Source organism: Henckelia pumila, chromosome 3, assembly GCF_033568475.1.
Source record: "Henckelia pumila isolate YLH828 chromosome 3, ASM3356847v2, whole genome shotgun sequence".
Classification (NCBI taxonomy): Eukaryota; Viridiplantae; Streptophyta; class Magnoliopsida; order Lamiales; family Gesneriaceae; genus Henckelia; species Henckelia pumila.
The window spans coordinates 185,740,593-185,763,515 of record NC_133122.1 but is presented as its reverse complement, the minus strand read 5'-3'; the positions used below and the strand labels follow the sequence as shown (position 1 = coordinate 185,763,515).

Here is a 22,923-nt window from a genome sequence, read left to right as displayed (position 1 = left end):
ACTAGGGTGATGAGGACGGAGTTGGAACCTTTTCATGAGCGGATGAGTAGATTGGAAGAGAGTAGTGGTAGTGGAAAAAAAATAAAGATAGGAAGGGGAATAATTTTGAAGGAGATGAGGAGAGTTTTGATGAGAATTGGGATGGAGAGAGGAGAGTACATGGGGGTAGACATAGGCGAGAAGCAGTACGGGGAAAATATACGGAGGGGAGTAAGGAGGATGGAAATATTAGTAGTATTAAGATGAAAATTCCAGCGTTTCATGGGAAATCTGACCCAGAGGCGTATTTGGAATGGGAGAAGCATGTAGAGTTTGTGTTTGATTGTCATCACTATTCTGACCTTAAGAAAGTGAGGTTGGCAGTGGTTGAGTTTGTAGACTATGCGTTAATCTGGTGGGATCAATTAGTGACCACTATAAGGAGGTGTGGAGAGCCGCCTATTGAGACGTGGGAGGAGATGAAGCGTGTCATGAAGAAGCGGTTTGTGCCTAACTATTATTATCGTGACATGTACAGGCAATTACAAACTCTGAAGCAAGGTCCAAGAAGCGTGGAGGATTACTACAAGGATTTGGAAACCACGATGATCCGGGCCAACATTGAGGAGGATAATGAAGCTACAATGGCCAGATTTTTGTGCGGTTTGAATAGAGAAATCCAAGATCAAGTGGAGCTTTGCCACTGTTTTGATTTGGATGAGATGGTGCAGATAGCCATGAAGGTGGAGCAGCAGCTCAAGAGGAGAGGAGCTGGTCGACTTCCTATCGGTGGAGGATTGTCAAATCCTTGGCGTCCAAGCGTTGCAAAACGGGAGGACAAAAAGTCGGTGTCCAAACCAAAATTTGACACCAAATTGGAGGCACCAAAACAAGTGGGTAAAGGTACACTTGAACTACTAATACTCGTTCTAGGGATATTAAATGTTTTAGATGTCAAGGACTTGGTCATATTGCCAGTCAGTGTCCTAATAAAAAAATTATGATTATGAATGCTGGTGGTGAGATTGATTCGGAGAGTGAGGATGAGAAATATGATAGTATGCCTATGTTGGAGGATCCTGATGAAGAGGGATATGATGCGGTGGTTGGAGAATTGTTAGTGACCAGGAGAGTGTTGAATGTACAACAAAAGGAGGAGGAAGAAACTCAAAGGGAGAATTTATTCCATACTAGATGCTTTGTGAATAACAAAGTATGTAGTGTTATTATTGATAGTGGGAGTTGCACTAATGTAGCGAGTTATGAGCTGGTGGAAAAGTTGAGTTTGCCTGTTATAAAGCATCCTCAACCTTATAAATTGCAGTGGTTTAATGATAGCTCGGAGGTGAGAGTTCATAAGCAGGTGGTAGTACCGTTTTCTATTGGTAAGTATGTAGATGAAGTGTTGTGTGATGTGGTGCCTATGCAAGCTTGTCATATTTTGTTGGGTAGGTCGTGGTAATTTGATAGGAAGGTGATACATGACGGTTTTAAAAATCGTTATTCTTTTACCTTGAAAAAAGAGCCTATTGTATTATTACCGATGACTCCAAAGAAAGTGTTGGAGGACCATTTGAAAAAGAAAAAGAAAGAAGAGGCCGAAAAAAAGAGTGAACAAAAAAGTGAGATGGCTTTAGAAAAAAATATTGAGAGAAAAAAAAATGAAAAAAAAAATTGAGAGGAAAGAGACCGATAAAAAAATATTTATGGCCCAAAAGAGTGAGTTGCGAAAGATTTTACATGAGTATACTTGCTACAACTTAAATTGTAATTCACCCAAGTGTAGGTTGTCTGCAAGTAATATACTCGTGAGTACGAGATCGATCCACGGAGAGGATGTTGTAAGTTTAATTTTAGCAATAATATATTATAGATGAAAATATTATTATAAAACTTCAAATACACAAATTATAAAATTGTCAAGGTTTCAAAGGTTCATTGTTGGTTTAATTAAGATTGCTAAATAAAAATAAATAAAAGAAACTAAAATAAAAATAAACATAAAAGAACAATGAAATATTTAAACAAGTATATCATATAATATAGTTCCCACTATATTAATATCAGATTAACCGATATTTAATACATGGTACCCATAATATATATATAGATGAATAAATATAAACATAAAAAGAACAATTAAATATTTAAACAAGTATATCATATAATATAGTTCCCACTATATTAATATCCACCGATATTTAATACATGGTACCCATAATATATATATAAATGCATAAATATAAATTGACATAAAAGTAAATGTTAGATCAAATCACAATATTTTATTTAGAACAACCGGCAGAGCCACGCTATCGTCTAAATAAAATATATGACTTTATGTTAGATGCGATAAAGTAAATGTTAGTTGCGGAAAAGTAAAAGTTAGATGCGAGAAAGTAAATGTTAGTTGCGGAAAAGTAAAAGTTAGATGCGAGAAAGTAAATGTTAGTTGCGGAAAAGTAAATGTTAGTTGCGATAAAGTAAAAGTTAGATGCGATAAAGTAAATGTTAGTTCAAATCACAATATATTATTTAGAACAACCGACAGTGTCACGCTATCGTCTAAATAATATATATGACTTTATTATAAATAGATACATATATTTATAGTATATAATTATTGTAGTAATTATTGTATCATATTTGACAACAAATCAAGGTAACCACATTCAAGGTACCAAGCATTTGATGTAAATAGATAACAACAAATCATCCAAAATTATACCTACAAATAAATATCAATTAGTAAAAATAAAAATAGAAAAGAAAAGAATATACAAAATATAGACAATCTTACTTGACCAACAATGAAACCTTTTCACCTTGACATAAAAAGATTTAGCTTTCCATGAACATGAAACTCAAGAATAAAGATAAAAGAAATTTCATACTTGAACTTGAGAAACTTGCACACTCAAACTTTTATTCTCACACACACAATATTTATTTTACAAATGAAGAATTCTCTACACTCTTGCACACTACAAAGCTTATACAACACATCTATTTATAGGCCAAATGAGAGCAAGAGTCCAAGGCTCATTAAATGTGAAATAGTAAAGTTGGTGGGTGCTTGTCTCCTTGAATGTCAATACCATGACCCAACTTTAATTGGCATGTTTGATACCTTAGACCACCGATTCAGCCTTTCTTTTCAACATAAAACACGTAGGATATTTTGTGTAGATGTGTTTGGACAACTCATTCACCCCTTTTGGATAAAATATGAAATACTTATGATATTTTTACTCCAAGCTGGTCATAGTAAAAGTAAATCTATCTCCATTTTGATGTTTTATTATTTTGATCATCTTAATGAAGTTTTTGGAATTTCTTGTCTTCTACAAAGTTGAAGATGCCTTTTTTGTGATTCTACAGGTTTTGAGATTACTCCATTATGACCACTGTAGCTTGAGTAATTTTATTTTTACCAAACCTGCGCAAACCGTAAAATACAACATTTTAGTAAAACATTTAAATATAAACACATAACACTAAAATAATACAACTTCATAATTTTAATTAAACTTAAATTTTAAAACACACTTTTTAACATATAAATAATTACAAATTTTAAGTTTCATCACACCCCCAAACCGGCTAATTACTAGTCCCTTAGTAATAAAATATCATAAAATATCATAAAATATCATAAAATCACAAGTTAGATTTTTATTCCTTAATATATATATTCAAATTTGCAAACTTTAAAATTTTAAAAACACACTTGTGAGGAGATCATATGTTTATTTATAAATTTCATTATCAACCAATATATTAATATGTAATTGGATGGGCTATACATATATATTTCACACAATATCAAAATATTAAATATATATAATTTTTTTTTTTTTTTACATAAATATTTTCTAAAAACTTTGAGAATAATATAATTAAAAGGATAATAGAAATCATTTTCATAACATGTATATCATCAAGAATATTAATGTAAAAGACTCAACTCCATATTCTCTCGGGTTAAAGTATTTCATATATAGCTGTTTTTCACTCGTGGAGTTGGAAGAAAATTATACACTCTTTGAAAATGGCTAGTAAAGCAGACAATCAAATAACCTAATATTGAAAATAAGATAGGATGATTTACAAAGAATAAACCCATTTTTTTTTTTGTTTTTTGCTTTTTTTGTTTTTTTGTTTTTTTGCTTGGCTGCAAAATTGTTTTTACATAATCAAATACCTCCAATAAACTTTGAAAATGTAACATTTTTTTTTTCAAAGTTTATTTATTTTTTTATTTTTTATGAGGTAAATCTATTACATTAATAATTATAGTAGAGATATTAATACTCTACATCTTTACAATCAAACTTCAAACAACTTTGCAGCCAATTTTCATTTTTCTTTTTTTTTTCTTTTTTTTTTTTTTTCAAAATGGGTTTAATCTAGTAATCAACCATTTCTTAATAATCAATAAAAGCTTATAAGTTGTTTTCTCAATTCTTACCCCTCACTCACAAAATTTATGTGAGTAACTATTATACTTTTACAAATTAATTCCCTCAATTATACATGTTATTATTTATTCAATCAATATCACTTTAATTATATAATCATAAAAGTTTTAGAAAATATATATTTGAAAACACACAATTATATATTATTTATAACTTATATCCCATCAATTATATATTTTCTATTAAATTGGTAAAAAGAAGAATAAATAAACATCTATACAAAAAGACTTCATTTTCTTAGTAGTTTGCAATTTAAATATATACGGAATATTAAAATCTAATCTATTGTGATAAGATGATAAATAAAAACTAATGCGTGTCAGGAGTTTTTGACTCCTTACTCTGCCATTGAAAAAGAAAAATAATATTATTAAATAAATATATTTTTTTTTAAATTTTAAATATTTTTTTTTTTTTTTTTAGAGATAAACCCTCCCCCAAACCTAAATATGACATTGTTTTTAATTTTTTTTTTTTTAAGAAAAATAAAGAGTACATGATGAAAGAGATATCACCTGTAATTATTGAAGATGAGGAACAAACACAAACCATTTCATGACATGTTGAATCAATGATCCAGTTTTCTTTTCTTACTGGTTGGTTGAGACCAATTGATCTTTGTTATAGCTGAATCAGGTTGATGAACAAAAGCTTGGATATCATCAATTAATTGGTCTTCATTCGAAGCAGAGATGAGCATCCTTCGTGAATTTTCTGAAATAAAATTTTGTTCCACGGCTACATCGAGAAAAGTCAACAAACCATCATAATAGTTATTGATATTCAACAAGCCAACAGGTTTATTATGGATATTAAGTTGTGCCCAAGAAACAACATGAAAAATTTCTTCTAAAGTACCAAAACCACCAGGTAAGGCAATAAAAGCATCAGAATTTTCTATCATTTTAGTTATTCTCTCGTACATTGATGAAACTTTCAACTCTTTCCCAACCGTAACACCTGTAATATTTCCTTCAGCTAAAGCTGTAGGAATAATACCCAAAACCTGACTACCTCCAAGATGAGCTGCTGTTGAAATAGATCCCATTAACCCTATATTGCCTCCTCCGTAAACCAAGTGAATTTTTCTCTCTGCTAACTTTTTTCCAAGATTAATTGCTGCATCAACAATTATTTCATTCTTTCCAGTATTAGAACCACAAAAGACACAAATATTTTTCAATTTTTGTGAAGAAGATCCTGTCATGTTTTTTTCTTTTCTTTTAAAAAATATAGAGAGAGTTGAGTGATTTTATAAGGAAAACAAGGAATAAGACAGAAATAGGAATACAGATGTGAACAAAATGATAAAAATAGTAAAAAAAAAAATAATATATAATAATAACATGCATGCGTATAAACAGTGATGTGATTGTGGCTCACAGTGTTCCTTCAATATTTATGAGTCGAGGGTTGGCTTACCATCCAATTTTCTTATAAATTGGCAAATAGGGTCTTTTTTAGTCAGATTCCCAAGACCATCACCATGACGCTGCGCTTGGAATAGTTTCCATAAACGGAGAAGTTGACCTTTTACATCTCCACTAGAATGCGTCTCAAGAGTCAATGAGATATCATCCAATGACTCTTTACTCAGCCCATTCTTAATGAAATCAATTTTATCTTCTCTATTTGTGGAAACATATCCCAAAGATCTGCATTGTCTATTACAAGTCCATCTGGCACAATTATGACAAACATCTAACCTTTTAGCCCTTCTTTTCTTCGCATAGGTACTTTTTCCTAGTCCAGACATATTTCGAACAAGTAAGAATTTTGGAACTTCACCACCTAATCGAACCTTGGCTTCAATTATAAGACGAATATCCTCCGGGATTCCTTTTTGCATAAGCATTCTCAATCTTTCACATCTGCCTTCATAAATCATTCTCAGAACTTTTTTAGAAACAGATGGAAAATATTTACCAAGTTTTTTGATATCTTCATCCATAATATATATTTATATATATATATATTCAATTATTTTGGGAAATTGAAATAAAACCGACTGAAAGTAGTCACGGAGTACCGTTATCCGCCACTTAACCGGGAAGTGAACTCAATTCTGCAAAAATAAAATAAAAATATAAGTAACAATTAAGTTGGATCATATAAAGGCATAAACTCTTCATTAAGAACTTCATTTTCTATAAACGGTTTAAGTCTTTGCCCATTAACTTTAAATACATTATTATTTTTAGGATTTTCAACATCAACGGCACCATGAGGATAGACAAATTTAACAATAAATGGTCCAGACCATCGCGATCTAAGTTTTCCTGGAAACAAATGCAAGCGAGAATTATAAAGTAAAACTTTTTTTCCGATTTCAAAAGATTTTCTCATAATATTTTTATCATGAAATGCTTTTGTTTTATCTTTATAAATCTTTGCATTTTCATATGCATCATTTCTTAATTCTTCTAGTTCATTTAATTGCAATTTTCTTGATTTAGATGCATCATCTAAATTAGTATTAAATGCTTTAATTGCCCAATAAGCTTTATGTTCAATTTCAACAGGTAAATGACAATGCTTTCCAAAAACTAATCTATATGGTGACATCCCCAATGATGTTTTAAATGCAGTTCTATATGCCCATAATGCATCACTTAATCTTAAAGACCAATCTTTTCGATTTGGATTGACTGTTTTTTCCAAAATTTCTTTTATTTCTTTATTTGCAAGTTCAACCTGACCATTCGTTTGAGGATGATATGGAGTAGAGACTTTATGTGTAATACCATATTTTCTTAACAACGAAGAAAATGATTTATTTATAAAATGACTTCCCCCATCACTTATTATAGCTCTAGGTATTCCAAATCGACTAAAAATATTTTCTTTCAAAAATTTTATCACAACTTTATGATCATTAGTTCTACATGCAATTGCTTCAATCCATTTTGAAACATAATCGACAGCTACTAAAATATAAGTGAATCCAAAAGATAATGGAAATGGACCCATAAAATCTATTCCCCAACTGTCAAATATTTCAATAGTCATGATTGGATTTAAAGGCATCATGTTTCGTTTTGAAATTGAACCCATTTTCTGACAATTTTCACAAGATTTGCAAAATGAATGTGTATCTTTGAATAAAGAAGGCCAATAAAATCCACATTGAAAGATTTTTGCAGCTGTTTTCTTTGACGAAAAATGACCTCCACATGCCTCAGAATGACAAAATTTAATGACACTACTTACCTCATTGTCGGGTATGCATCGTCGAAAAATTTGATCAGGACAATACTTAAACAAATAAGGATCATCCCAATAAAATTTTTTGACCTCTTTCAAGAATTTATTTTTATCTTGTGAACTCCAATGAGAAGGCATTTTATTTGTCACAAGAAAATTTACAATATTAGCAAACCAAGGCATAGTAGTAGCATAAAATAGTTGATCATCCGGAAAATTTTCATTTATTGGTATTTCATTTTGAGATGATTCAGAAATTATTCTTGATAAATGATCGGCTACTACATTTTCTTTTCCTTTTTTATCTTTTATTACAAGATCAAATTCTTGTAACAACAAAATCCATCTTATTAATCTCGGCTTAGCATCTTGTTTATTTGATAAATATTTTATGGCAGAATGATCAGTGTAAACAATAGTAGTAGAACCAATTAAATAGGATCGAAATTTATCTAATGCAAACACTACTGAAAGTAATTCTTTTTCAGTTGTTGAATAATTGATTTGAGCACTATTTAAGGTTCTACTTGCATAATAGATCACATAAGGTTTACCTTCTTTTCTTTGTCCTAACATGATGAAACTTAAAATTTGTAATTATTTATATGTTAAAAAGTGTGTTTTAAAATTTAAGTTTAATTAAAATTATGAAGTTGTATTATTTTAGTGTTATGTGTTTATATTTAAATGTTTTACTAAAATGTTGTATTTTACGGTTTGCGCAGGTTTGGTAAAAATAAAATTACTCAAGCTACAGTGGTCATAATGGAGTAATCGCAAAACCTGTAGAATCACAAAAGAGGCATCTTCAACTTTGTAGAAGACAAGAAATTCCAAAAACTTCATTAAGATGATCAAAATAATAAAACATCAAAATGGAGATAGATTTACTTTTACTATGACGAGCTTGGAGTAAAAATATCATAAGTATTTCATATTTTATCCAAAAGGGGTGAATGAGTTGTCCAAACACATCTACACAAAATATCCTACGTGTTCTATGTTGAAAAGAAAGGCTGAATCGGTGGTCGAAGGCATCAAACATGCCAATTAAAGTTGGGTCATGGTATTGACATTCAAGGAGACAAGCACCCACCAACTTTACTATTTCACATTTAATGAGCCTTGGACTCTTCCTCTCATTTGGCCTATAAATAGATGTGTTGTATAAGCTTTGTAGTATGCAAGAGTGTAGAGAATTCTTCATTTGTAAAATAAATATTGTGTGTGTGAGAATAAAAGTTTGAGTGTGCAAGTTTCTCAAGTTCAAGTATGAAATTTCTTTTATCTTTATTCTTGAGTTTCATGTTAATGGAAAGCTAAATCTATTTATGTCAAGGTGAAAAGGTTTCATTGTTGGTCAAGTAAGATTGTTTATATTTTGTATATTCTTTTCTTTTCTATTTTTATTTTTACTAATTGATCTTTATTTGTAGGTATAATTTTGGATGATTTGTTGTTATCTATTTACATCAAATGCTTGGTACCTTGAATGTGGTTACCTTGATTTGTTGTCAAATATGATACAATAAATACTACAATAATTATATACTATAAATATATGTATCTATTTATAATAAAGTCATATATATTATTTAGACGATAGCGTGACACTGTCGGTTGTTCTAAATAATATATTGTGATTTGAACTAACATTTACTTTCTCGCATCTAACTTTTACTTTATCGCAACTAACATTTACTTTTCCGCAACTAACATTTACTTTCTCGCATATAACATTTACTTTTCCGCAACTAACATTTACTTTATCGCATCTAACATAAAATCATATATTTTATTTTGACGATAGCGTGGCTCTGCCGGTTGTTCTAAATGAAATATTGTGATTTGATCTAACATTTACTTTTATGTCAATTTATATTTATGCATTTATATATATATTATGGGTACCATGTATTAAATATCGACTGATATTAATATAGTGGGAACTATATTATATGATATACTTGTTTAAATATTTCATTGTTCTTTTATGTTTATTCTTATTTTAGTTTCTTTTATTTATTTTTATTAAACAATCTTAAATAAACCAACAATGAACCTTTGAAACCTTGACAATTTCATAATTTGTGTATTTGAAGTTTTATAATAATATTTTCATCTATAATATATTATTGCTAAAATTAAACTTACAACATCCTCTCCGTGGATCGATCTCGTACTCACGAGTATATTACTTGCAGACAACCTACACTTGGGTGAATTACAATTTAAGTTGTAGCAAGTTTTTGGCGCCGTTGCCGGGGAGGTATAAATTAAGTTTAATTTTGTTATTATGTAAATAGTATGTTGTTTTTAATTGTATGATTGTTTGGAGTCGTAAACAAAGTGGTAGACTTGTTCGAGTAACTGAAAATATTTTAAACATGGACGATAATTCTAATAATCAAGATGATAATAATATAATAATCATCATCAAGAACATGAACAACCAAGAACACTTAGGCACCATATGAATCCAATAAGAACTAGTACACCATCTTGTTTAGTTTTTCCTCCTGATGCATCTAATTTCAATTTTAAGCCACAAGTCATTCAACTTTTACCAAATTTTCATGGCTTAGATTCTAAAAATCCATATTTGCATTTAAGAGAATTTGAGGAGGTTTGCAACACTTATAATGATCAAAATTGTAGCATGGATACTGTTCGATTAAAGCTTTTCCCTTTTTCCTTAAAAGATAAAGCTAAAACATGGTTGCAAAATTTGAGATCAAGTTCAATAAGATCATGGGAAGAAATGCAACAACAATTTCTAAAAAAGTTTTTTCCTTCCCATAGAACAAACTCTTTTAAAAGACAAATTACAACTTTTTCTCAAAAACAAGGGGAAACATTTTATCAATGTTGGGATAGATATAAAGAGTTACTTAATACATGCCCACATCATGGTTTTGAAATATGGAGAATAATTTCTCACTTTTATGAAGGTTTAATACCTAAAGATAGGCAAATGATAGAATTCATGTGTAATGGAACTTTTGAAGATAAAAACCCAAATGAAGCTATGGAATATTTGGAGTCATTAGCAGAAAATGCTCAAAATTGGGATAATATAGGCTCAATTGAACCACCAAGTAAAACCAATAATTCAACAAATGGGGGTGGTATTTATCATCTTAAAGATGATGTAGATATTCAAGCTAAACTTGCATCTTTAGCAAGAAAAATCGAGTCATTAGAAATGAAAAAGAGTGATCAATTAAAAAGTGTTCAAGAAATTGTTTGTCATATATGTGACACACATGATCATCTTACAAAAAATTGTCCTACTTTGCCTTCATTTAAAGAATGTCTCCATGAACAAGCCAATTATGTTAACAATTTTAAAAAACCAATATTAGATCCTTTTTCACAAACATACAATCCTGGTTGGAGAAATCATCCCAATTTTAGTTGGAGGAACGATAATAATGCACAACCTTCACAACAACCTTTTCAAAATAACCAAAGTCATCAAGGTTATGCTCCTTATATCCCACCTCCAAGAAAAAATTTTGAAGATGAAATTCATGCATACATTCAAAAGCAAGAGTCTATCAATATTCAAAACATTCAATCTATGAATGATTTGAAAGAAACTCTTGCAAAATTTGCATCTGCACTTAATATTCATGAAAAAGGAAAATTTCCATCTCAACCACAACCTAATCCTAAAAATCAAAATCAAGAAAAATTTGATCAAGTAAAATCTGTTATTACTCTTAGAAGTGGTAAAATAGTTAATGATCCATATAGTGATGAAAACAAAGATCAGTCAAACTCAAAGAGTAAGGATGAAAATCTTGATACTTTCGAGAAAGATGATACTTTGAGTCCTAAGATTAAGAAAGTTGATGATAAATTATCTGAAATAATATGTGAGTCAAATAAACATGTTCCTTTCCCTCATGCATTAGTTAATAATAAAAAACAAAAAAATGATTCTGATATTTATGAAGTTTTTAAACAAGTAAAAATAAATATTCCATTATTAGATGCTATTAAACAAGTGCCTTCTTATGCAAAGTTTTTAAAAGATTTATGTACTGTAAAAAGACAATTGCATTTAAAGAAGAAAGCATTCTTAACGGAGCAAGTAAGTTCTATTATTCAAAATAATTCTACCTTGAAATATAAAGATTCCGGTTGTCCAACAATTTCATGTATTATTGGAAAAAATAAAATTAAAAAAGCTTTGTTAGATTTGGGAGCAAGTGTGAATTTAATTCCTTATTCAGTTTATGAAAAGCTTAAGTTGGGAGATTTAAAACCTACATCTGTTACTCTTTTACTAGCCGATAGGTCAATCAAAATACCTAGAGGTATCGTAGAAGATGTGTTAGTTCAAGTCGATAAATTCATATATCCTGTGGATTTTATTGTCTTGGATACACAACCAATAGAAGTACATAACGAAATTCCAGTAATATTGGGACGTCCATTTCTAGCAACTTCAAATGCTTTAATTAATTGTCGAAATGGAATAATGAAATTGTCTTTTGGAAATATGACTTTAGAACTTAATGTGTTCAATTTATGTAAACAACCAAGTATTAATGAAGATGAAGATGATAATGCAATAGAAACAATTGTGGAAGAAAATATACACCAAAAAAACTTAAATCAACAATCTGAAGTTTGTTTAGTGGAAAGTTTTGATTCAAAAAATGTTTTTAAATCAAAGTTATTTGAAGAAATTAATGAACTTGAAGAAGTAAAAGAAAATGATCATCCAAAACTTGAATTAAAACCCTTGCCAATAGAACTAAAATACGCTTTTCTTGGTGAAAATCAAACATATCCTATTGTAATATCTTCTACCCTCTTACCAAAACAAGAAGAAGATTTAATAACACTACTTAAAAAACACAAAAATACAATTGGATGGACTTTGCAAGATATAAAAGGTATAAATCCTTTAATCTGCACACATAGAATTCATTTGGAAGAAAATGCTAAAACATATCAACAACCACAAAGAAGATTAAATCCACACATGAAAGAAGTTGTTAAAAATGAAGTTTTAAAACTATTAGATGCCGGAATTATTTATCCAATCTCGGATAGTAAATGGGTAAGTCCAACACAAGTAGTACCAAAAAAATCAGGCATCACTGTTATAAAAAATGAAAAGGGAGAATTATTACAAGCTAGGATTCCATCTAGTTGGCGTATGTGCATTGATTATAGAAAATTAAATGATGCAACTAGAAAAGATCACTTTCCGTTACCATTTTTAGATCAAATTTTAGAGAAAGTGGCAGGTAATCCTTATTATTGTTTTCTTGATGGGTATTCGGGGTATTATCAAATACCAATATCATTAGAAGATCAAGAAAAAACTACTTTCACTTGTCCGTTCGGAACTTTTGCTTTTAAAAGAATGCCATTTGGTTTATGTAATGCCCTGGCTACTTTTCAAAGATGCATGCTAAGTATTTTTAGTGACATGATTGAAGAATTTGTGGAAGTTTTTATGGATGATATAACTGTTTTTGGAAACTCATTTGAAAACTGTCTTAAAAATTTGGAAGAAGTTTTAAAAAGATGTGAAGAAAAAAATCTTGTTTTAAATTGGGAAAAATGTCACTACATGGTTAAATCCGGAATTGTGTTAGGGCATGTCATATCTGAAAAAGGAATTGAAGTTGATAAAGCTAAGGTTGATGTTATTGCTAATCTACCATCACCAAACACGATCAAAGAAATTCGATCATTTTTGGGTCATGCGGGATTTTATAGACGATTTATAAAAAATTTTAGCATAATATCGAAACCAATTTCAAATCTTTTAACAAAAGATGCACAATTTGAATGGACTCAAGAATGTGAAACTGCTTTTAAAAAAATAATTAATCTTTTAACTACATCACCTATTTTACAACCTCCTGATTGGTCTTTACCATTTGAATTAATGTGTGATGCAAGTGATTATGCTGTAGGAGCCGTGTTAGGACAAAGAAAAGAAGGTAAACCTTATGTGATCTATTATGCAAGTAGAACCTTAAATAGTGCTCAAATCAATTATTCAACAACTGAAAAAGAATTACTTTCAGTAGTGTTTGCATTAGATAAATTTCGATCCTATTTAATTGGTTCTACTACTATTGTTTACACTGATCATTCTGCCATAAAATATTTATCAAATAAACAAGATGCTAAGCCGAGATTAATAAGATGGATTTTGTTGTTACAAGAATTTGATCTTGTAATAAAAGATAAAAAAGGAAAAGAAAATGTAGTAGCCGATCATTTATCAAGAATAATTTCTAAATCATCTCAAAATGAAATACCAATAAATGAAAATTTTCCGGATGATCAACTATTTTATGCTACTACTATGCCTTGGTTTGCTAATATTGTAAATTTTCTTGTGACAAATAAAATGCCTTCTCATTGGAGTTCACAAGATAAAAATAAATTCTTGAAAGAGGTCAAAAAATTTTATTGGGATGATCCTTATTTGTTTAAGTATTGTCCTGATCAAATTTTTCGACGATGCATACCCGACAATGAGGTAAGTAGTGTCATTAAATTTTGTCATTCTGAGGCATGTGGAGGTCATTTTTCGTCAAAGAAAACAGCTGCAAAAATCTTTCAATGTGGATTTTATTGGCCTTCTTTATTCAAAGATACACATTCATTTTGCAAATCTTGTGAAAATTGTCAGAAAATGGGTTCAATTTCAAAACGAAACATGATGCCTTTAAATCCAATCATGATTATTGAAATATTTGACAGTTGGGGAATAGATTTTATGGGTCCATTTCCATTATCTTTTGGATTCACTTATATTTTAGTAGCTGTCGATTATGTTTCAAAATGGATTGAAGCAATTGCATGTAGAACTAATGATCATAAAGTTGTGATAAAATTTTTGAAAGAAAATATTTTTAGTCGATTTGGAATACCTAGAGCTATAATAAGTGATGGGGGAAGTCATTTTATAAATAAATCATTTTCTTCGTTGTTAAGAAAATATGGTATTACACATAAAGTTTCTACTCCATATCACCCTCAAACGAATGGTCAGGTTGAACTTGCAAATAAAGAAATAAAACAAATTTTGGAAAAAACAGTCAATCCAAATCGAAAAGATTGGTCTTTAAGATTAAGTGATGCATTATGGGCATATAGAACTGCATTTAAAACATCATTGGGGATGTCACCATATAGATTAGTTTTTGGAAAGCATTGTCATTTACCTGTTGAAATTGAACATAAAGCTTATTGGGCAATTAAAGCGTTTAATACTAATTTAGATGATGCATCTAAATCAAGAAAATTGCAATTAAATGAACTAGAAGAATTAAGAAATGATGCATATGAAAATGCAAAGATTTATAAAGATAAAACAAAAGCATTTCATGATAAAAATATTATGAGAAAATCTTTTGAAATCGGACAAAAAGTTTTACTTTATAATTCTCGCTTGCATTTGTTTCCAGGAAAACTTAGATCGCGATGGTCTGGACCATTTATTGTTAAATTTGTCTATCCTCATGGTGCTGTTGATGTTGAAAATCCTAAAAATAATAATGTATTTAAAGTTAATGGGCAAAGACTTAAACCGTTTATAGAAAATGAAGTTCTTAATGAAGAGTTTATTCCTTTATATGATCCAACTTAATTGTTACTTATATTTTTATTTTATTTTTGCAGAATTGAGTTCACTTCCCGGTTAAGTGGCGGATAACGGTACTCCGTGACTACTTTCAGTCGGTTTTATTTCAATTTCCCAAAATAATTGAATATATATATATATAAATATATATTATGGATGAAGCTATCAAAAAACTTGGTAAATATTTTCCATCTGTTTCTAAAAAAGTTCTGAGAATGATTTATGAAGGCAGATGTGAAAGATTGAGAATGCTTATGCAAAAAGGAATCCCGGAGGATATTCGTCTTATAATTGAAGCCAAGGTTCGATTAGGTGGTGAAGTTCCAAAATTCTTACTTGTTCGAAATATGTCTGGACTAGGAAAAAGTACCTATGCGAAGAAAAGAAGGGCTAAAAGGTTAGATGTTTGTCATAATTGTGCCAGATGGACTTGTAATAGACAATGCAGATCTTTGGGATATGTTTCCACAAATAGAGAAGATAAAATTGATTTCATTAAGAATGGGCTGAGTAAAGAGTCATTGGATGATATCTCATTGACTCTTGAGACGCATTCTAGTGGAGATGTACAAGGTCAACTTCTCCGTTTATGGAAACTATTCCAAGCGCAGCGTCATGGTGATGGTCTTGGGAATCTGACTAAAAAAGACCCTATTTGCCAATTTATAAGAAAATTGGATGGTAAGCCAACCCTCGACTCATAAATATTGAAGGAACACTGTGAGCCACAATCACATCACTGTTTATACGCATGCATGTTATTATTATATATTATTTTTTTTTACTATTTTCATCATTTTGTTCACATCTGTATTCCTATTTCTGTCTTATTCCTTGTTTTCCTTATAAAATCACTCAACTCTCTCTATATTTTTTAAAAGAAAAGAAAAAAACATGACAGGATCTTCTTCACAAAAATTGAAAAATATTTGTGTCTTTTGTAGTTCTAATACTGGAAAGAATGAAATATTTGTTGATGCAGCAATTAATCTTGGAAAAAATTTAGCAGAGAGAAAAATTCACTTGGTTTACGGAGGAGGCAATATTGGGTTAATGGGATCTATTTCAACAGCAGCTCATCTTGGAGGTAGTCAGGTTTTGGGTATTATTCCTACAGCTTTAGCTGAAGGAAATATTACAGGTGTTACGGTTGGGGAAGAGTTGAAAGTTTCATCAATGTACGAGAGAATAACTAAAATGATAGAAAATTCTGATGCTTTTATTGCCTTGCCTGGTGGTTTTGGTACTTTAGAAGAAATTTTTCATGTTGTTTCTTGGGCACAACTTAATATCCATAATAAACCTGTTGGCTTGTTGAATATCAATAAATATTATGATGGTTTGTTGACTTTTCTCGATGTAGCCGTGGAACAAAATTTTATTTCAGAAAATTCACGAAGGATGCTCATCTCTGCTTCGAATGAAGACCAATTAATTGATGATCTCCAAGCTTTTGTTCATCAACCTGATTCAGCTATAACAAAGATCAATTGGTCTCAACCAACCAGTAAGAAAAGAAAACTGGATCATTGATTCAACATGTCATGAAATGGTTTGTGTTTGTTCCTCATCTTCAATAATTCCAGGTGATATCTCTTTCATCATGTACTCTTTATTTTTCTTAAAAAAAAAAAAAAAATTTAAAATTTTTAAAAAAATATATTTCTATAATAATATTTATTTTTTTTTTCAATGGCAGAGTAAGGAGTCAAAAACTCCTGACACGCATTAGTTTTTATTTATCATCTTATCACAATAGATTAGATTTTAATATTCCGTATATATTTAAATTGCAAACTACTAAGAAAATGAAGTCTTTTTGTATAGATGTTTATTTATTCTTCTTTTTATCAATTTAATAGAAAATATATAATTGATGGGATATAAGTTATAAATAATATATAATTGTGTGTTTTCAAATACATATTTTCTAAAACTTTTATGAGTATATAATTAAAGTGATATTGATTGAATAAATAATAACATGTATAATTGAGGGAATTAATTTGTAAAAGTTCAATAGTTACTCACATAAATTTTGTGAGTGAGGGGTAAGAATTGAGAAAACAACTTATAAGCTTTTATTGATTATTAAGAAATGGTTGATTACTAGATTAAACCCATTTTGAAAAAAAAAAGAAAAAAAAAAGAAAAATGAATATTGGCTGCAAAGTTGTTTGAAGTTTGATTGTAAAGATGTAGAGTATTAATATCTCTACTATAATTATTAATGTAATAGATTTACCTCATAAAAAATAAAAAAAAATAAATAAACTTTGAAAAAAAAATGTTACATTTTCAAAGTTTATTGGAGGTATTTGATTATGTAAAAACAATTTTGCAGCCAAGCAAAAAAAACAAAAAAAACAAAAAAAAAAAACAAAAAAACAAAAAAACAAAAAAAACAAAAAAAAAAAAAAAAAAAATGGGTTTATTCTTTGTAAATCATCCTATCTTATTTTCAATATTAGGTTATTTGATTGTCTGCTTTACTAGCCATTTTCAAAGAGTGTATAATTTCTTCCAACTCCATGAGTGAAAAACAGCTATATATGAAATACTTTAACCCGAGAGAATATGGAGTTGAGACTTTTACATTAATATTCTTGATGATATACATGTTATGAAAATGATTTCTATTATCCTTTTAATTATATTATTCTCAAAGTTTTTAGAAAATATTTATGTAAAAAAAAAAAAAAATTATATATATTTAATATTTTGATATTGTGTGAAATATATATGTATAGCCCATCCAATTACATATTGATGTATTGGTTGATAATGAGATTTATAAATAAACATATGATCTCCTCACAAGTCTGTTTTTAAAATTTCAAAGTTTGCAAATTTGAATATATATATTAAGGAATAAAAATCTAACTTGTGATTTTATGATATTTTATGATATTTTATTACTAAGGGACTAGTAATTAGCCGGTTTGGGGGTGTGATGAAACTTAAAATTTGTAATTATTTATATGTTAAAAAGTGTGTTTTAAAATTTAAGTTTAATTAAAATTATGAAGTTGTATTATTTTAGTGTTATGTGTTTATATTTAAATGTTTTACTAAAATGTTGTATTTTACGGTTTGCGCAGGTTTGGTAAAAATAAAATTACTCAAGCTACAGTGGTCATAATGGAGTAATCTCAAAACCTGTAGAATCACAAAAGAGGCATCTTCAACTTTGTAGAAGACAAGAAATTCCAAAAACTTCATTAAGATGATCAAAATAATAAAACATCAAAATGGAGATAGATTTACTTTTACTATGACCAGCTTGGAGTAAAAATATCATAAGTATTTCATATTTTATCCAAAAGGGGTGAATGAGTTGTCCAAACACATCTACACAAAATATCCTACGTGTTCTATGTTGAAAAGAAAGGCTGAATCGGTGGTCTAAGGCATCAAACATGCCAATTAAAGTTGGGTCATGGTATTGACATTCAAGGAGACAAGCACCCACCAACTTTACTATTTCACATTTAATGAGCCTTGGACTCTTCCTCTCATTTGGCCTATAAATAGATGTGTTGTATAAGCTTTGTAGTATGCAAGAGTGTAGAGAATTCTTCATTTGTAAAATAAATATTGTGTGTGTGAGAATAAAAGTTTGAGTGTGCAAGTTTCTCAAGTTCAAGTATGAAATTTCTTTTATCTTTATTCTTGAGTTTCATGTTAATGGAAAGCTAAATCTATTTATGTCAAGGTGAAAAGGTTTCATTGTTGGTCAAGTAAGATTGTTTATATTTTGTATATTCTTTTCTTTTCTATTTTTATTTTTACTAATTGATCTTTATTTGTAGGTATAATTTTGGATGATTTGTTGTTATCTATTTACATCAAATGCTTGGTACCTTGAATGTGGTTACCTTGATTTGTTGTCAAATATGATACAATAAATACTACAATAATTATATACTATAAATATATGTATCTATTTATAATAAAGTCATATATATTATTTAGACGATAGCGTGACACTGTCGGTTGTTCTAAATAATATATTGTGATTTGAACTAACATTTACTTTCTCGCATCTAACTTTTACTTTATCGCAACTAACATTTACTTTTCCGCAACTAACATTTACTTTCTCGCATATAACATTTACTTTTCCGCAACTAACATTTACTTTATCGCATCTAACATAAAATCATATATTTTATTTTGACGATAGCGTGGCTCTGCCGGTTGTTCTAAATGAAATATTGTGATTTGATCTAACATTTACTTTTATGTCAATTTATATTTATGCATTTATATATATATTATGGGTACCATGTATTAAATATCGACTGATATTAATATAGTGGGAACTATATTATATGATATACTTGTTTAAATATTTCATTGTTCTTTTATGTTTATTCTTATTTTAGTTTCTTTTATTTATTTTTATTAAACAATCTTAAATAAACCAACAATGAACCTTTGAAACCTTGACAATTTCATAATTTGTGTATTTGAAGTTTTATAATAATATTTTCATCTATAATATATTATTGCTAAAATTAAACTTACAACATCCTCTCCGTGGATCGATCTCGTACTCACGAGTATATTACTTGCAGACAACCTACACTTGGGTGAATTACAATTTAAGTTTGTAGCATAACACGGCTCCTACAGCATAATCACTTGCATCACACATTAATTCAAATGGTAAAGACCAATCAGGAGGTTGTAAAATAGGTGATGTAGTTAAAAGATTAATTATTTTTTTAAAAGCAGTTTCACACTCTTGAGTCCATTCAAATTGTGCATCTTTTGTTAAAATATTTGAAATTGGTTTCGATATTATGCTAAAATTTTTTATAAATCTTCTATAAAATCCCGCATGACCCAAAAATGATCGAATTTCTTTGATCGTGTTTGGTGATGGTAGATTAGCAATAACATCAACCTTAGCTTTATCAACTTCAATTCCTTTTTCAGATATGACATGCCCTAACACAATTCCGGATTTAACCATGTAGTGACATTTTTCCCAATTTAAAACAAGATTTTTTTCTTCACATCTTTTTAAAACTTCTTCCAAATTTTTAAGACAGTTTTCAAATGAGTTTCCAAAAACAGTTATATCATCCATAAAAACTTCCACAAATTCTTCAATCATGTCACTAAAAATACTTAGCATGCATCTTTGAAAAGTAGCCGGGGCATTACATAAACCAAATGGCATTCTTTTAAAAGCAAAAGTTCCGAACGGACAAGTGAAAGTAGTTTTTTCTTGATCTTCTAATGATATTGGTATTTGATAATACCCCGAATACCCATCAAGAAAACAATAATAAGGATTACCTGCCACTTTCTCTAAAATTTGATCTAAAAATGGTAACGGAAAGTGATCTTTTCTAGTTGCATCATTTAATTTTCTATAATCAATGCACATACGCCAACTAGATGGAATCCTAGCTTGTAATAATTCTCCCTTTTCATTTTTTATAACAGTGATGCCTGATTTTTTTGGTACTACTTGTGTTGGACTTACCCATTTACTATCCGAGATTGGATAAATAATTCCGGCATCTAATAGTTTTAAAACTTCATTTTTAACAACTTCTTTCATGTGTGGATTTAATCTTCTTTGTGGTTGTTGATATGTTTTAGCATTTTCTTCCAAGTGAATTCTATGTGTGCAGATTAAAGGATTTATACCTTTTATATCTTGCAAAGTCCATCCAATTGCATTTTTGTGTTTTTTAAGTAGTGTTATTACATCTTCTTCTTGTTTTGGTAAGAGGGTAGAAGATATTACAATAGGATATGTTTGATTTTCACCAAGAAAAGCATATTTTAGTTCTATTGGCAAGGGTTTTAATTCAAGTTTTGGATGATCATTTTCTTTTACTTCTTCAAGTTCATTAATTTCTTCAAATAACTTTGATTTAAAAACATTTTTTGAATCAAAACTTTCCACTAAACAAACTTCAGATTGTTGATTTAAGTTTTCTTGGTGTATATTTTCTTCCACAATTGTTTCTATTGCATTATCATCTTCATCTTCATTAATACTTGGTTGTTTACATAAATTGAACACATTAAGTTCTAAAGTCATATTTCCAAAAGACAATTTCATTATTCCATTTCGACAATTAATTAGAGCATTTGAAGTTGCTAGAAATGGACGTCCCAATATTACTGGAATTTCGTTATGTACTTCTATTGGTTGTGTATCCAAGACAATAAAATCCACAGGATATGAATTTATCGACTTGAACTAACACATCTTCTACGATACCTCTAGGTATTTTGATTGACCTATCGGCTAGTAAAAGAGTGACAGATGTAGGTTTTAAATCTCCCAACTTAAGCTTTTCATAAACTGAATAAGGAATTAAATTCACACTTGCTCCCAAATCTAACAAAGCTTTTTTAATTTTATTTTTTCCAATAATACATGAAATTGTTGGACAACCGGGATCTTTATATTTCAAGGTAGAATTATTTTGAATAATAGAGCTTACTTGCTCCGTTAAGAATGCTTTCTTCTTTACATGCAATTGTCTTTTTACAGTACATAAATCTTTTAAAAACTTTGCATAAGAAGGAACTTGTTTAATAGCATCTAATAATGGAATATTTATTTTTACTTGTTTAAAAACTTCATAAATATCAGAATCATTTTTTTGTTTTTTATTATTTACTAATGCATGAGGAAAAGGAACATGTTTATTTATTTTATCATCAATTTTCTTATTTTTAGGACTCAAAGCATCATCTTTCTCAAAAGTATCAGGATTTGAATCCTTACTGTTTGAGTTTAATTGATCTTTGTTTTCATCACTATATGGATCATTAACTATTTTACCACTTCTAAGAGTAATAACAGATTTTACTTGATCAAAATTTTCTTGATTTTGATTTTTAGGATTAGGTTGTGGTTGAGATGGAAATTTTCCTTTTTCATGAATATTAAGTGCAGATGCAAATTTTGCAAGAGTTTCTTTCAAATCATTCATAGATTGAATGTTTTGAATATTGATAGACTCTTGCTTTTGAATGTATGCATGAATTTCATCTTCAAAATTTTTTCTTGGAGGTGGGATATAAGGAGCATAACCTTGATGATTTTGGTTATTTTGAAAAGGTTGTTGTGAAGGTTGTGCATTATTATCGTTCCTCCAACTAAAATTGGGATGATTTCTCCAACCAGGATTGTATGTTTGTGAAAAAGGATCTAATGTTGGTTTTTTAAAATTGTTAACATAATTGGCTTGTTCATGGAGACATTCTTTAAATGAAGGCAAAGTAGGACAATTTTTTGTAAGATGATCATGTGTGTCACATATATGACAAACAATTTCTTGAACACTTTTTAATTGATCACTCTTTTTCATTTCTAATGACTCGATTTTTCTTGCTAAAGATGCAAGTTTAGCTTGAATATCTACATCATCTTTAAGATGATAAATACCACCCCCATTTGTTGAATTATTGGTTTTACTTGCTGGTTCAATTGAGCCTATATTATCCCAATTTTGAGCATTTTCTGCTAATGACTCCAAATATTCCATAGCTTCATTTGGGTTTTTATCTTCAAAAGTTCCATTACACATGAATTCTATCATTTGCCTATCTTTAGGTATTAAACCTTCATAAAAGTGAGAAATTATTCTCCAT

General features: G+C 29.3%; 2 protein-coding genes and 1 non-coding gene across 3 annotated transcripts; 1 reads left to right on the top strand and 2 right to left on the bottom strand.

Moving 5' to 3' along the window:
- Nucleotides 1-1,479: 1,479 nt before the first annotated feature.
- Nucleotides 1,480-22,871, bottom strand: LOC140886346 (uncharacterized). Its single transcript, XM_073292881.1, has 7 exons — nt 22,695-22,871; nt 22,419-22,480; nt 22,085-22,209; nt 21,252-21,471; nt 7,671-7,839; nt 7,155-7,637; nt 1,480-1,491 (listed from the first exon to the last, which is right to left on the bottom strand). The coding sequence occupies exons 1-7, from the start codon at nt 22,869-22,871 to the stop codon at nt 1,480-1,482; spliced, it is 1,248 nt and encodes a 415-aa protein (XP_073148982.1).
- On the bottom strand, nt 10,470-10,580 carry LOC140894079 (small nucleolar RNA R71). Its single transcript, XR_012153632.1, has one exon. It is a non-coding gene; the product is annotated as a small nucleolar RNA R71 (small nucleolar RNA).
- LOC140886348 (uncharacterized) lies at nt 10,639-21,242 on the top strand. Its single transcript, XM_073292884.1, has 7 exons — nt 10,639-10,815; nt 11,030-11,091; nt 11,301-11,425; nt 12,062-12,280; nt 14,015-14,184; nt 14,218-14,695; nt 21,235-21,242. Exons 1-7 carry the CDS (start codon nt 10,639-10,641, stop codon nt 21,240-21,242), a joined length of 1,239 nt encoding a protein of 412 aa, XP_073148985.1.
- Nucleotides 22,872-22,923: the final 52 nt, after the last annotated feature.